Source organism: Sander vitreus, chromosome 12 (assembly GCF_031162955.1).
Source record: "Sander vitreus isolate 19-12246 chromosome 12, sanVit1, whole genome shotgun sequence".
NCBI classification, from domain to species: Eukaryota; Metazoa; Chordata; class Actinopteri; order Perciformes; family Percidae; genus Sander; species Sander vitreus.
In genome coordinates this window covers 16,195,366-16,211,627 of record NC_135866.1, presented here as the reverse complement: position 1 = coordinate 16,211,627, position 16,262 = coordinate 16,195,366, and the positions used below count along the sequence as shown (strand labels likewise).

The following is a 16,262-nucleotide window of genomic DNA, read 5'->3' as shown; positions in this document are numbered from 1 at the left end:
GACCTGCAGGTTCAGAGACCCCCAGTGACATCCCCTGTGCAGCAACAAACTCCCTCTCACTAGCCTCACTAGCCGGCTAATGAGTCTCCGCTGGCCAGTGTGACTGGAAGCACATGGGCAAATGGCAGAGCTATTCATCAAAATGATTGAGGCATGACCTCCCAGTTCTGATGTTAAAGAGCTGGATCACTGCTGTCTGCCACATTACGCCACATATTTCTGGATCGGGCTTTTATAGAGTTTGCTATGACTATATAAGAATTGTTTTCAACAACAGGAAATAAAATAAAAATTGTAACTGTGCTAAACCTCTAATGACCAAATCCAGAGTTGCCCAGAGTATGAATTTATGTTAGCAATATATACAGTATATTAATTATGTTTGGGGTCATATAAACCTTTTCTTTGGTCAATATGTGTATTCCCTTGTGTGCAGCACATACATTGGTTATTGATTAAAGTATAGATCAATAGAGGCTCTTGAGGGTTGAGGGTCAGCTTGGTTTAATCAAACATACGTTTGTAATTTATGATTATTTACAAGTGTAAAAGTGGATGAAATTAAAACACATTTTATTTAAACAAATACAATCTACTTATAAATATAGTTTTTGTGTTTTTCCAGAAGAAGGGTTAAAGCATTGCCATCTGCTGTGATAAGATCAGTCCATTTTCTTTAGATGCATTCACAAATAGGCTAAAAATACATTAAGGGGATTTCTTTGAATCTGACCTCACCCTTACCTAATACCTCCTGACCTCACTCTCTAACAGCCTATTCACTTTGCCCACATTACAGCCTTTAAATACAATGTGAATTGCAAATCGCTCACCCATGACGTGAATAATTCCCTCTTTTTAGGCTTTGCACACATCTTGTTGTTGGGTTAATATAGTAATAGGATCAGAGCAGTTACAGGCTTTAGGCACTTAGGTGGGCAGGAGAGTATTTTGTCTGCACAGCATACATTTGCTGTAATGTTTTTCACTTTGAGCTGTGTAAGTGAGTGTGGCATTTCCTAAACCTTGATCCTGAAGTGAACTCTTGGGCAGAAAATCACCATCTTTATGATTATTATTAATATTATTATTATTATTATTATTATTATTATTATTATTATTATTATTATTATTATCATCGCTGGTGACAGAGACACAAGATCGAATGAGATTCAAAGATATAGAAATGAACACTTGTGTCCACAAACTGGTTTTTGAAAAGCTTTTGAAGACATTGCAAGCAAAGTGACAATCTTTTTCTTTTCACAATGTAACCTTAGTTTAAGGATCACATTGTCCTCTATGGGTTGGGTTTTTTATTTTTAAACTCAATAATATGAATAATGCTTGACAGTAGAGTTAAAGATAACACTAAATCAAGTGACATCTTTAATATTCAATTCAATTGAATACAACTTAATGTATCTATGTAAGGTCAATTATAGCAGCTCGTCACCCAGATAAACAAATACACATACACAGTAGATAGGGAGAAAGAAAAATACTGTTAATGACAAACCTAATTCAATACATTAATACTTAACTATAAATATTTAAACAACAATCTAAAAATATATTGACAATGACGAAAATAACTCCATCTTTTGTGAAAGGGACTCTAGTAGGCTACTGCCAATGTCAATGAAATGCAACACCCAACGCCGGAGCTATAAGCTGTAAGCTGCTTTTAGCACTTTGTTTGGGAGGTTCAGTCTGTATTTAGACTATGTGTTTGCCTTCCAATGGCTCTCAATAACACCCACAGTTAACCCCACCTGGAAGTGTAGGTGGTAGTTCCCACTAGCTCAGACAGCCTACTGTACTACCTGTCCAGTGTGAATGATAGATAGTATTTGCAAATCAGCGACAGGCAGTTGACTATAAAGTAAGCCAAAATGACAGAATTTGTGGATCAAATCAAAGCTAAAATGCAAGTGTGACATGTTATTTATTAGATGGCCAGAAAACATGGCTCCAAAGGGATACTAATGTTGCTCTGTGCCTACTGAAGTAGTAGTTATGTAAGTAGACAATTGTTTGCTAACATGTTGGCCATAAATACACACTTAAGCCATTAGTATTTCAGACTTCTGTTCCTGTGAGATTGCTGTCAGGCCTACAAGAGATTAGGCTGCTACAGCTGTGAGGCTGTACTCAGGGACAGCTAAATGCTAACATCAGAATGCTAACAACACATCATAGGTGTTGAGATATTTCACTGAATTAGTAAAAAATGTTGACCTGTTGTTGGTGCTAGAAGAAAAGTCAAGGGATCATCAAAGTTATTATAATTTATCCTGCAGAGACTTTGAATATATGTAGCAAATGTCACAATCATCGAATAGATTGTCGTTAAACTTCTTGCTAGCTTGGCTGAAACGTTCCCTGACCGAAATGTTTCCGATTTTTATTAAAGCACCCATATTATGCTCATTTTCAGGTTCATAATTGTATTTTAAGGTTGTACCAGAATAGGTTTACATGGTTTAATTTTCAAAAAACACCATATTTTTGTTGTACTGCACCGCTCTCTCTCACTGCTGCAGATCCTCTTTTCACCTGGTCTCTGTTTTAGCTACAGAGTGAGACCTCTTTTCTTCTTCTTCTTCTGTACTATCTTTGATTGCACTCGCACATGCGCAGTAGCTCAGATGTAGATCATGTCAGCTAGCTAGCTCCATAGACAGTAAAAGAAAGGTTGTTTCTACAACTTCAGTCAGTTACAAGGCAGGATTAGCTGGGAGACTTCTAAATGAGGGCGCACATGTAAGTAGTTCTTTTGTAGATTATGGTGAACTTGTGTGTGTTGTAGCAGTGCTTTGCTATTGAGAACGAGGTAGCATGCTAGCGTTAGCATTCAGAAACTGTATCTCACTCAAAACAGCATGGATGGATTTTTTTCAAAGTTTGTATGTGTGTGGAAGCACCAGAGACACAAAAGAACACCCCAAATCCCAGAAAAAGTGTTTTTTTTCATAATATGGGCACTTTAAACAATGCATTTCTTCAGACTGACAGACCATCCATAGAGTCTCGCAGCTAGTGTGGCTAAAAACCACCTAATACTTCAATGCCACAGAAAAATCAATACAAATACTGTTTAGGCGGAAAGTTTCCTTTCTTGTGTTTACATGCCACATATTTGAAAGTGCATGAAAATAATCATATCGAAGTTACAAAACAATTTGTGCTGTGGTAACTGTTTGTACCTTTGTAACTACAGGTGCAAATGAGAAGGCCTATTTTCATGTTTACTGCCTCCGTGCTAGTCAAATGCTTGAGCCTGATTGCTTCCCTCCTCACCTCGGGCCTTCAGCTATTCTATGTATCACCTTTGACATAGGAATCTCTTATATGAAGTTTCTTCCCACCTTCATCCCTCTGCAGATAAATATAGCTTTATGGCTGGGTGCCCTCATTTTCTCCCACCAATCCTTCCATCTCCACTACTTCCAATACAGAAGGTGACATTAAGTATAGATGGGAAAACATACTGTATTTTGTGATAGATTATCTTCACCAAAATGTGGTCATTACTGCAAAGGCGACTGCTATTTTGATGCATAGATCTCCTTATCGACTTGCCTGCGAAATTTAAATGAGATTTGAATTTTTCATGTACCTCCAAATGGCCTGGGCTGTTAATGTCTTGATTTCAATGTGTGAGCTTTGAGGGAGCCCGAACACAGTGACAAGAATACCTTAGAGCGTAATTTCCAGCAAGTCCCTCTGTCGTAGTCAGACGAATAATTCATTTTCCAAGACTTGATTCATTAAAGTGCTCATTTTATGCTCATTTTCAGGTTCATAATTGTATTTAGAGGTTATATCAGAATAGGTTTACATGATTTAATTTTCAAAAAACACCATATGTTTGTTGCACTTCACATTGCTGCAGCTCCTCTTTTCACCCTGTGTGTTGAGCTCTCTGTTTTAGCTACCGAGTGAGGCATCACACTTGTCGCACATGCGCAGTAGCTAGGTAAGGACTACATGCCAGTCAGAAGCAGAGTATGAGGGCGTGCCATGCTAGAAGCTAGGCGAGCATTATAACGTGTGTTACAAAGTGACGCACGTTCGTCACGGAAGTAAAGGCTGGACTACAACAGAGCTGTTTGGAGCAGTTTGTGAACAGTGTTTTCTGTTGGAGATGGTAAGTCCCTTTGGGGTGGACTTTGGGCTTTTTCACTTTGTAAACCTATAACGTGCACAAAAAAGATATATAACACAATTAATGAAAGGGAAAAAGCCAAAAAGCATAATATGAGCACTTTAAGTCTTTATTTGTGAGCAGTTGCTGTGATAGTAATTAATCAGGGACATATTTTGATGATCATTATGTGAAGGGACACAATCAGTTTAGGCTTTTGGGTTGGTTCATCCGTCTTGAAATTGAATGAAATGTTGGCCATATGTGTGAAACCCATTCAGACAAGCAAGGCTTTATTCACATTCTGTTATAATTGCTTCTCATCCTTTGAACTTGGTTTAAACATCTGACTATGTAATCAATTTTGCGTGCTTTGTATGGGTGTGTACCCGTTAGAATATGTCCTTCAGACCGCTAATTACTCAGATTCCTCAGCAACGACGACATACTGTATCATTTAGAAATGAACATGCAAAAAGACCTCCACATATTCTTAATATTTCATCACATGCTCAACATCCAGTGGTCCAAAATCGCCACATTTCCACAGTCTGCAAGGTGTTTCATTCATCAGTTGGCAAAGTATTATCTGAGATTCTTTGTGTGCAAAGGCTTGGTTGCCACATTTCTCTCAACAAGATTGCATTCTTGATCCTGCTATTTTATGCATCAACAAGCTTTTTTCTAGTGAATGTAGGATGCTATAAATATCTTCTCTTTAACCCTTTAATAATATTAAAGCTTATTGTTCTGCAAAGAATGTGACTGAGAGATCCACATCAGAAGCAATGAGAGATAAGTACCTATTGTTATTGAGTTCTATAACTGTAAAGTAAAAATAAGAAAATGCACCTCACCATTTATGTCCAATGCCTATATTCAGTGCCAGTGCAGGAAGTTGTGTGCCCTGTATGTTGTGAGGGGAAAAGTAAAGGTGAAGAGGTCGGCATGTAGCATGTCTGACCTTTATGCAGGCGACCATAGTTAGTCTGAAGGGGATACTAGCATATCAATGCACAGCAGGCTATAGGGCAGGTAGATTTTTTTCTTGAAATATTATGACTTTATTCTCGTAACATTCCAACTTTATTCTCGAAATCTCAGAGAACCCAGATATGTGGGATATGTTTTAAGCAGAAATCTTGCTGAAACACGTATGAGCTATTAATGTCCAGGGGTTTATAAATAAATAAATTAATTTTATAGGGGAGGAGCCAAAGACCCAGCTTAATACAGTATGTGTCCCCCCCGCCAATGTTGAAACGAAACCTACGCCCTTGTCCAAAAGGCTTTGGGGTAGGGGTTACAGATGCTGGTCAACCATCCGACTCACTTCATTTGAAGCATAATTACACCTTAACTATTCATTTCCCATAAGTTATTTGCCATAGCAACAATCTTTTCCTAACCGTAGCCATATTGTAGTTACCATTTGCATATGAGAAGATGAGGTGAGATGTGAATTTTTAAGGTTTTGGCATTAGAAGTAAAAAAAACAAAAAAAACAAAAAAACCCTTGTAATGCTGAATCATTCAATACTGACGTTCTTGTGTGGAGGTGTTGGAGATTGGAGGTAATTGGAAAATCTGCCTTTAGTGAGGAGACCACATTTCTTCTTCTCTTCCCACACACAGATTGTACCATCTGATTGTTGCAGCCTTCCAATCAAGAGTCATCTCCTGTAAACTTCTAACTACGTCTTCTTCAGTCAGCACTTACTGTTTATTTTTTGTTTTCCGCGTAAACTCTCGATTCTGAGTGCTATGCAGCTTAAATTGACCTTCCTAGTCCTTGCAGTGCTTTTGACAGAACTCACCAGGCTCAACCTTGTTCTGTGTCACATTTACACATACAGATGACACGGGACATCAGTTCCCTTGGGGTGTAAACATGTGAACCGCAAGCTGTGAAATGTGAAGCTACTGTTGCAGGCTGTTTTCATAAAACCATTCGTACATATAGCTAGGAAAAGTATCAACTGTTATGGCTGCTGTCACGACCGTCACTTCACGGGGACCATTACCTGGCTCATAGTCACTTTTTCTCAGCTAAACTTAACGTGACCGGTCGCTGCAGGACTGTTATTGTTTCCCCTCAAGTTGATCTGTCAACTCTGTCTGTGGCTTGATATCTCCTGGGGGCCGGCATACCTCCACAAAAAGGGAGAAAAACACACCGATGAAAAAGACTTAAGAAAGACAGATAGAAAGAGAAATAAACTAAAAGCCGAAGATAGAGGGAGAACGCGACATAGGTAAGTGCACCTTTGAAGAGAACATCAGCAGGCTTCATGGCACTCAGGCAGACCTCTCTCCTCCATACTCACAGAGGACACATGAAAGCAAGAGCCTCTTTGAGGTGGCGCCCTGGCATTATCCCTGCATCCTGCATCAAGTAATTGAAAGACCTAAGAGTATGGTAGGGGGCTCGAAGAAAGGGGCATCTGGGCTGAGTCATCCTTGCAAGTTTTGGACTTGCAGAAAGTGAGAAGACTTGGTTTGGAATTGGTTTTTACTAAATGTTCAGTGAGCAAGAAAGTAGCTAAAGAGGATAAGAAGAACAGAAAGCGGCAGAAATAGCTCAAAAAGATATAGATGTTTGCACACAATATATTTCTTCTTTTTTTTAAGATTATTTTTTGGGCCATTTTCCCTTTATTGATAGTGGATAGACTGGAAAGGGGGAGAGAGATGGGGGATGACACGCATCAAAGGGCAGTGGGTCGAACCCATGCCGCTGTAGGACTCAGCCAACATGGGGTGAACGCTCTTACTGGGTGAGCTAGAGGCCACCCCCACAATAACATAACACTAACATACACTATCTCAGTAAAAATGTGGAAACGTGTAATGGTTTGTTATAGCAATCAAATCAATCAAACTTTTGACTTATTTGTATAGCACCTTTCATAATGCTTTACAGGCTGAGTTAATAATAAGAAAGTAGAAATAATAAAAGAGAACATTAAAGAAGAAATTGTCCAGACTAGAAAAATGCAGAAACTAGAGTAAACAGCACCTTCTGTATTCAGAATGCAATTACTGATGCAGCTTTCATAGTGGATGCAATAGAAAACATAATATATGCAGGACCCATTGCGTTGTGATGGTTTATATGGCTGCGGGTATCATAAAACAGTCTTACATTTGAAACTGGCCTGGTAAGTCGGACCAAATGAAGTAGAAAGGACATTTTCAATGAAAATGAGGACGTGCTGTAGTGTGTTGTGTGTAAGAGAGATCAAGAAAACGAGACGGAAAGAATATTATATCTGGGGGGATTGAAATGTTCCTGAATGTGCTCAATGGATCAGAGTAATCTCAGTCAAATCAGAGTCAATGTGTCTGCACACTATTTAATCCTCTCTGGCATGACATTTAACATGTTGTACAGCAAATGTATTATCTACATTTTAAGATGAATACATTACAGATCTAAAGCTGTCGCATTTGCAGTGAATGTTTTCATCATTTTGAAAGTTGATCTACGCTGCTGATGAAGTCTGTATTTGCTTCATGACATTTACCTTCATATTCCTGATGAAATAAGCATGTGTGTAAAAGTCTCTATGAATCATATGGTAAAAAAGATAAGAAAAGGATATGTTGTCGTTGCACTGTCCGAAGGGGAAAAAGTCCCATTTACAGTAAAATCTTTCTTTAACCAGATATTTGCTTAAAGTAATCCAAGGCACTCACACCTTCATCATCTCTTCTCCTAAAGGTCTCTCCCTCCCGATCCTCTCCATCCCCACTCGTTTTCCTCCCTTACTACCTCTGTGTTTTTTTCTCCAGTGGATGAAACAGAACATGGTTTCTCATTATCAGCCAGACTCCTCCCTCTCTTTGACTGGTGGTGTTACTCCTCCCTCCCTCTTGTGTGGAGAGCTCGGCAGTGTGCGTTAATCCCGGATTGTGCTGCCCTGCCATCTACATCCCGTTGTTGTGGGGGGGCTATGGCATGACTCCAGGACCCCTGTGCTCACACAGGAGAGAAGTGAACGAATGAGAGAGAGAGAGAGAGAGAGAGAGAGAGAGAGAGAGAGGCAAGAGAGAGGCAAGAGAGGGAGAAAGGAAAGAGGTACAGTTGGGCTGTCACAGCTGCTTGAGCACTGCACTGAGTGTTGTCGAGTTTCAGTCACACACACACTCTCACATTAACAAGGGAGAAACGAGAGAAAAAGGAAGGATGACGGCCGGTTTGTCGCAGCTGTGGGTGCAAATGTGAATGAAGAAAGAGGAAACCTCGGTCACTGGGTTCCACCACATCGCAACCTCTCTCTGCTCGCTGCTGCGTCTTCCTCACTACTCACACTTAAGAGGGATTAAACTTTTTAGTTAGTTTTTTTTTTTTTACCTCTTGTTGGCACATCCAGAACTCTTTGAGTCTCTGACATGGAGTCTCCCACCAAAGAGATCGAGGAGTTTGAAAGCACGGCCCTGAAGTACCTGCAGCCGGAACAGATTGAAAAGATTTGGCTCAGGCTCCGGGGACTGTGAGTATATCCACTTTTATTGTTTTCAACAAGGGTGTGTGTGTGTGTGTGTGTGTGTGTGTGTGTGTGTGTGTGTGTGTGTGTGTGTGTGTGTGTGTGTGTGTGTGTGTGTGTGTGTGTGTGTGGTTGTGCTTAAGCTAGGCTTTTAATATTTACAAGTGTATTTATCTGTCATAGCTTTATCACAGATACAGTATAATATAAACATACAAACAGGAAAAAGCTTGGGGGTCATAATAAAAGCTACATCTCACACTGGTTTTGTTTACAGCATGTATAAGTTGCATCATCTGTGTGTGTGTGTGTGTGTGTGTGTGTGTGTGTGTGTGTGTGTGTTTCTATCAGAGAGAAAGAACCAAGGATAGACTGATTGAGTGGAACCCTAAAAAAGAGAGAGAGAGAGAGAGAGGTTGGAATTATTCAAACCAAACAGCTCTGAGCGATTTCTTTTGAACTATTTTGAATGTGCTGTTTTACCTTATTGTACAGCTGAAGTGTTAACTGAGGGAGGGTTTCTCACACTTGCACCCATATTGCATGTTTATTTAAGTCAATTGAGTACTTTTTTGTACAAGAATCTTTTAAAGAGACAAGGAAATGATGATGTTTTGGTGGTCTCCACATGCCAGATGCCCTTTTAACACCTGTTGTCCATGTAGAAGTATGATGCAACAAGACTTGAATGACTGAATGTTCATTTTTTGGTTAAGGTATTGAGGCTAATTCAAATTTTCTTTCTGATTTCTGATCTATTTTTTTTTGTTTCTCTTCTTTGTCTGCTGACTAATATGGAGGATATATCTATTCGTAATTCAAATTGAAAGTCCAAAGAAATAAAAATATTATTTTACTATGCTACTAGGAATAATCATGCCATAATTCAATTCAAAAAAAGAAAAAGGAAACTGAAAAAGCAAAGTGGAAATGTAAAATGATAATTTGAAAATGTAAAGCTTAAATATAAATGCCCAAACTGAAATCTTAAATTGAAAGATGAAATTGAAAATCGCAATGGAAATAAGAAAAGAGAAACATCAAATATGAAACTCAAAATGTGAAATGGAAAAGCTTAAATGGAAATACTTAGATTGAAATGTCAAATAGAAAAAACTAATAATTTCATTTACGCCTTTGCACTTTATAATTGTTAATTTTCAATTGTATCTTTTCAATTTTTATTTGGCAATTGCCCTTTGACATTTTAAGAGTCACGTTTTCCATTTCAATTTAGCGTTTTCCATTTCAATTTAGCGTTAGGCTGGTGGGAGGGTCTGAAACGGAACGGGTGCTAAGGCACCTTAGGGACAGCAGGGGGAGCTGACTGTTGGGCAGTACACTGTCTGCAACCTGAAAACGGCGACAACGGAGCAAGTTGAGGGAGGGTTGTAGGGAGGACGGTTTATATTTATACTGTTTTATTTATAAGACAATGGCTTCAACTTGATGGTGAAAATGTTCTTACATGCCTGCTCATGTGGCCTCACACACACAAAATCACTACACAGAGGTGTAGCATGAAGTATAGTCAGAAAGAAGCTGCTCGTCTCTCATTTCCACAACTTCCACAGTATATGCTTATATTCACTGTGGAGCTGTAATTTTCATTTTATAACAATACTGTTGCATGCCCCATATTATACTGTGCTTCTCAAAAAGAGAAAAATAATACATTGTCTTGGATGAAAGGTAAATTTGTCTCGTGAAATAAAAGTTCCCAGTTCAGGACTCGTAGCGAGGTGACATCACTAAAGATCCGTGTGTTATGATGGAGCTGAGTCATGGTTTGGTTGAGTGTTAGCAAAGATGACCGTTGTCTGGGAGACCAGATTTCAAGACGGAACCTTTCATTGTAACAATAGTTTATTAAAGAGCACTTATTTTAACATTTTGTTACAATTTGAAATAAAAAAAATAAAAAAAAATAGAATTCTTACGCCTATTTTCACTTTTATTGAAATACAAATACAAATCATTTTTGCTGTCTCAACAAATTCAGATTCTTCCACAGAACAAATGTTTAACTACATAATCATAACTGAATTATAATAGCTACAGTTGGCGGCCTAATAACATTGGACTTTATTGCTGCCCTATATGATAAATTCAGGTGTCACAGCAGCAATTACAGATATGTACAGTAGTAGGAAATATAAATATATAACAAGCAAAATAAAAAAAGGTACGGAAATTATATAATATAAACATGAAAAATGTACAAGCTAAAAATAAAAGACAAGACTTCAATAAAGTGGCAATGTGTTAGAGAGAGTAAAAGTCCTGAGTCTAGTGGTGTCCATTGAGCCAGTGGTTACAGAAGCAGCTGTTTATCCAAGTCCAGTTTGTGATGTGACCCAGTGAGCATCGTGGTGGAAACTATTCAGCAGGCCGCTGGTCCAAAGCTGTGACACCAAGAGCTCCTTCACTGTGATGTTCAGGTGAAACGTCTTTCTGCAAAGAGGACGACCTGTCAGTTGAGCTTGTCTTAACCTCATCCACTGCACTGCTTCATCAGTCTCAGCCTGCATTATATCAGGCCTATTACATTTTTTGACTAACTACTGTTTTGGGTAATGTCTGTGTCTTAAACAGATACACTGTTCAATCAGAGCAGCTATAATGCTCGCATCAAACAAACATTAATGATGGAAGCCAAACAGGTGATCTTAACACACTGCCATGAGTCATGACACCTAACTGAATCAGATGCAGGTTAAGTTACGTTAGCCCAATCAGCTGGTCCGAACTGTTAGCAAACAGCATCTCCTGGCAGGCCCCAGACAATTGCAGGACGCAGATTTTTTTTTCATTTATCAGAGCATATTGCGCCCTAAATGACTTGACACTGCCTGTGTTTTGGTCTGCAAATTGCCATGGTATCAATTTAACTAGTCATGCATGCCAGCACATAACAGCTAATATAATGTTAGCTAGTCACAAAAGGCAGTCTCTTACCTGCTGTACTGTCTGCTGCTTTCTCTCCGTCATGCCGATAGAACAATGAACACCTCTATGACCTTTCGCCCTGTGAAGAGAGCCCCACGCATCGTATCTGCAAGTTGAAGTTGAAGTTTTCTCTTTTCCAATTTCAGTTCTTTCTTACTCAGCAGTGGGGAGGGGCTGGTAGTATTGCTAGGAGGGTAGTGTTTAAAAAATAATCTTTAATGTTACTGCTGGAACTCTGAATGAAATGCAGTTTCCCCCTTTACCTCAGACGAGGACTAAATGAACTGGTTCATGGGGCTGCAGTCAATCTATCAGCCTTACTCCCCTCTCCTCGCACATAACTCTATTTTATTTGCTTTTTTTAAAGTTATTTTCATGTCATGATATTTCTGTTGTTCCATGATTAGTCATTGTTTCTCTTTCTCCTGTGTCAGAAGCTCGATGTGTGGGTCCCTCCACCATCATCCTCTGCCACATTTAGTTTCCTCGGCTGACTTCATTGTCTCTTCCATTTGGTCACCGTCGTAAATCCCCTATCATAACCATCTGTCTTTTCAGATATTTGATGGATAGTGAGTCAGATGAATGTAATGGTGGCCTGGGCCTTTTTTCTTTTTTTTTTCATCACGACTATGCTGCAGTCTACTGGGTGCTCTGAGGGCTCCTGTTGCGTGTCAGAGATCACATTAGCCTTTAATCTCACAAAGAGCTTCCATCAGAAGAGAGGGAGCGCCAACTGACAGGCATCCACCACAGATGTTAAAGCGTCAGAGTGTATGTTGTGTATAGGGAGGGATTGACAGTATGCAGCATATGACTGTGTTTGTATGATCGGGAAAGGTTGACTCTGCATGTGCTCGTGTGGATTGTATAGATTGGAAGTGTATTTGGCAGCTTGGTGACATTTACTGTATGTGCTGCCAGCTTATCCTAGGCGATTTATTTAGCAGCTGATTTGTGTCTATGCAGGCAGTGTGTGTAAGTGTGTGTGCGCTGGATGGCCATCACAGCAATCTCTCTGGCACCGTGTACTCCACAGAATACACCAATCATCATGCATAGACAGAGAGAACGTTTGCTCTGGACAGTTTTTCCGCAGCTCAACCTTGAATAAAGCTTGGTGGCATCCACTGATCAATGCATGAACAGCGTGTTGTGTATAATTACTTCCCTCTGACAAATGGCCCCATTTATGTTTTTCCATCAGTGAATGAATTCCATTGGATTTCCATTGATAAATTAGATCTCTGCGACGCACCCGACCTCTCCGTCACCTACTGATCAATGAATTATGAATAACTTCACAATCACACATCACAAAGAGCTCCCTTAAGGGATGGGCAACTGAGATTTGGTCCAAGGTGGATCAAGGTGGCCAGATGACCGCTTTATGACACTCTGATTTGTGATGCACTGACTAAAATAAAATAAGATAATCCAAAACAAACAAGCTGCTGTTAGCCATTCAGCCAGCTACTTGAAAACATTTACTTTAACAGGATAAAATGTTGCTTCTCTGTGAACTTTATAATTACAATAAATCCTGGAATTTCCATGACCCCTTTCAACCCACATCATCATTATGCAGAGGACATTGCATTAAAGCCTTCTAATTAGGAGAAGCTCTATGTTGTTGATACACACACACACACACACACACACACACACACACACACACACACACACACACACACACACACACTTAGACGTACATCAAGCTCAGTGAGGGGGGGGGGGGGGGGGTCTGGGATAAAGGACAGGAGGGGAGGTGAAGTGAATAGGAAATGTCTATACTTCTTTTCCTCCCTGATCTTTTTCTTATTTATGCTTATTTATCTGCCTCTTGTGTGCTTTTGTTATCTTTGTCCTTCTCTTACAATAAAACTCCTTTTTTTTGTATAATTTACTCTGTTTGAAACTACCAACACGCTCTAAGACACCCATCTGACTGTGTCTCTTTAATTTTAATTGCTTGATGGACCCCAAGTGATTGATTTAATCTTTTTTCCCCACTAGTCTTGAGAGAGCTCTTAACATATCTTTACAGGGAAAAACTTTCTTAGCTTGCAGTTCGACATTGAGCTTCATGAAAGATTGATACAGAAAATGATTGTGAGACAAATCAACCTAAGTGCTGTGAATTCGGCCTGACTGGAATTTAAATCCATTTCTGTTGTCGACTGACAGTGGGTCCACCCTTCCCTCCTCTTCGCTATTATGGGTGCCTTAAGTGTGTGTGTGTGTGTGTATGTATGTATGTATTCAGCTTTTAGAGCCACGCTGTTATCTCTTCATAGAGTAGTGGGTGTGTTTTAGGCCAAATGTTGGGGTAAGTGAAAGTAGGTGTGTTTTAATGTTTAATGTGTGTGTAGGTTCCCTGTGTGTGTTCGTGAGTGTGTGTAAGTGAGTGTGTATGTGTGTGTGTGTGTGTGTGTGTGTGTGTGTAGTCGGTAGTAGGTAGGATGTCAGGGGTGGTGTGTGGCTGCTGTGTTTTGCATATCATTATGCTTCTCTTAAATGCCTCATCTGCATAAGTGATTGTAAGCATGAGGAAAGGAAACAACCAGTGCAAATTAAGGGAACTTTACTTATTTACATATAATTGCTATAAATCTACACATTCTCTCTCCCCCTTTCATAACTTTCCTATCCATTAAAGGCGGAAATGCCCAAATAAATAATCTTTAAAAAAAAAAGCAAAAAATAAATAAATAATTCAAATTGGTCCATGACCTAGATGGGAAGCGGTCACAGCGATGTGACGGAACAAGATACAGCAGCTAATGTTACACTGTCAGGTGCACCAGAGGATTATACTGGAGAGCAACCTGCATAACGACCCTGAGGCAGCTGTTGGACGTAGAGATTTATTTTTCCGAACTACTGAACTGTAGAAATTGTTATGAATAAATGACGAAAAATATGCCAATAATATTGTAATAAACTTCTCAAACCTCTCACTAAAATGGCAGGCTATGATGATGATGATGATGATATGATGAGCGTATGAATTTCACAATGTTGCAAAATTTCATATTGCATCACATTTATTTGTATTTCAGTATCCTTAATGCCTTAATTCATTCAAATTAAGGCATTGTGATTCTTCATGATTCAAACCAGGGTTTGTTTTTTTCCTGTGAAGAAAGGCAGACTATCCACACGACTTATGAGACCGATAGTGAATTTCATTCATATGTAAGAACGTTTGGTAAACGTGACAAATTCTTTGAAATCACTTGCACGTGCCATGAGTGAATCTGTTCGTACGAATGCTTCTTGCAAATGGCCGAGTGTCTGTTATTTCTGTCTAAAAATGTATCCAAGAGTAACATTTCAATCGATGCCTCACTATCCTCATGTTTGTTTTTTCTCTCAGGCGCAAGTACAAGAAGACGTCCCAGAGGTAAGACTTGCTGCAGGGACACTGACTCCTCCTCCTCCTCCTCCTCCTCCTCCTCCTCAATAATCTTACCATCTGCTCCTCCTCCATCCTCCTCCATCTCCTCCTTATCCTACTCTCCCCTAATTTCTGGATTTCCTCCCACTTTCCTACATCCCTGGACTTTTACTGGGCCTACTTCTACCAGTTTTTTTTTCTCCTTATTATTCATTGTTGCTTGTCTTGCAAAGCGCTTTGCAGCTCTGTTATAACAGTGTAATTTGAATAAAAGTTGTTATTAATATTATTGCTATACGATTAGTATCATTATTATCCCCTCCTTGCATCCAACATCATTCCTGAGAGGCATTCCAGAAATTCTACACTCATATGCATTCATAAATACTTTATCTGGCTCTTTCTAGCCTTTCTAGAAATTATGGGCACACAGTTCTTTTAGAACAATAGACAACTCAGAACTTGAAAGCTTGACTAATAACTCAAGTGCCATGCATGTTATCTTCTCTATTATGAAACTCTCATTTGTTTAGTTCTGTTTGGAGATGCTCAGGGGAAATCAGGCCCTCTCTATTAACTGGAACTTGTATGCATTTATTTACAAGCACAAAAGCAAGGATTCATTGATGGGACTGGACGCGTGGGTAATGTAGATTTAAGTATCATTTGTAAAAGATGTTTCTGTATTGATCTGAAACGTGATGATTTTTTTCTGATGCAAAGGACATATTCTAATGCTTTAGAGGACCCACCAGACCTTGTAAAAGTGTAACATGTTTAAGTCCCACCTGGAAAAATTATGAAGATATTTTTATTCCAATATTTTGTATATAGTCTGAAATGGAAATCAAACTAGCCAGGTCCATTTGTGGTAAGTGGTTAAACCTCCTAGCTCTAAGATCATTCATACTTAGTGGATGTCCAACTCTTGCCAAAACCTTCACTTTTTGTATCTTCTCTACACTTCCTCTCTATCTCAAAGCTTAGTTTTTACAAGAGATGTTTTTTTTAATGTTTTGAAATGAATAGTAGTGTAAAATGCATTTAATTGTTATGCTCATCTACATTAAACAGTTACAATTTGCTCTCCTCTGTCTGGGATTGAATGGAAGCATCCAGTTTTCCCAACCAGAAAAGACCAAATCCCATAAAAAGACCGAGACCAACAATGCATTTGGTATCTACTGTCTGACTTGTCTGTGGCAACTTCAAGAACATTTGTCCTATTAAATAATGTAAATCTTTAAAATCAGGTCACAAACATATTATTTAC

At 39.1% G+C, this 16,262-nt stretch overlaps 1 protein-coding gene across 1 annotated transcript in view; it reads left to right on the top strand.

The window, feature by feature from the left end:
* The first annotated feature begins 2,429 nt into the window (after nt 1-2,429).
* The window catches only part of pde1cb (phosphodiesterase 1C, calmodulin-dependent b), a 74,306-nt gene continuing 60,473 nt past the window's right edge, over nt 2,430-16,262 (top strand). The window contains exons 1-3 of the mRNA XM_078264506.1: nt 2,430-2,766; nt 7,875-8,646; nt 14,969-14,995. Of these exons, the coding sequence (XP_078120632.1) occupies nt 8,546-8,646; nt 14,969-14,995 (128 nt within the window). The 5' untranslated portion in view covers nt 2,430-2,766; nt 7,875-8,545. The remainder of the gene's footprint in view (nt 2,767-7,874; nt 8,647-14,968; nt 14,996-16,262) is intronic.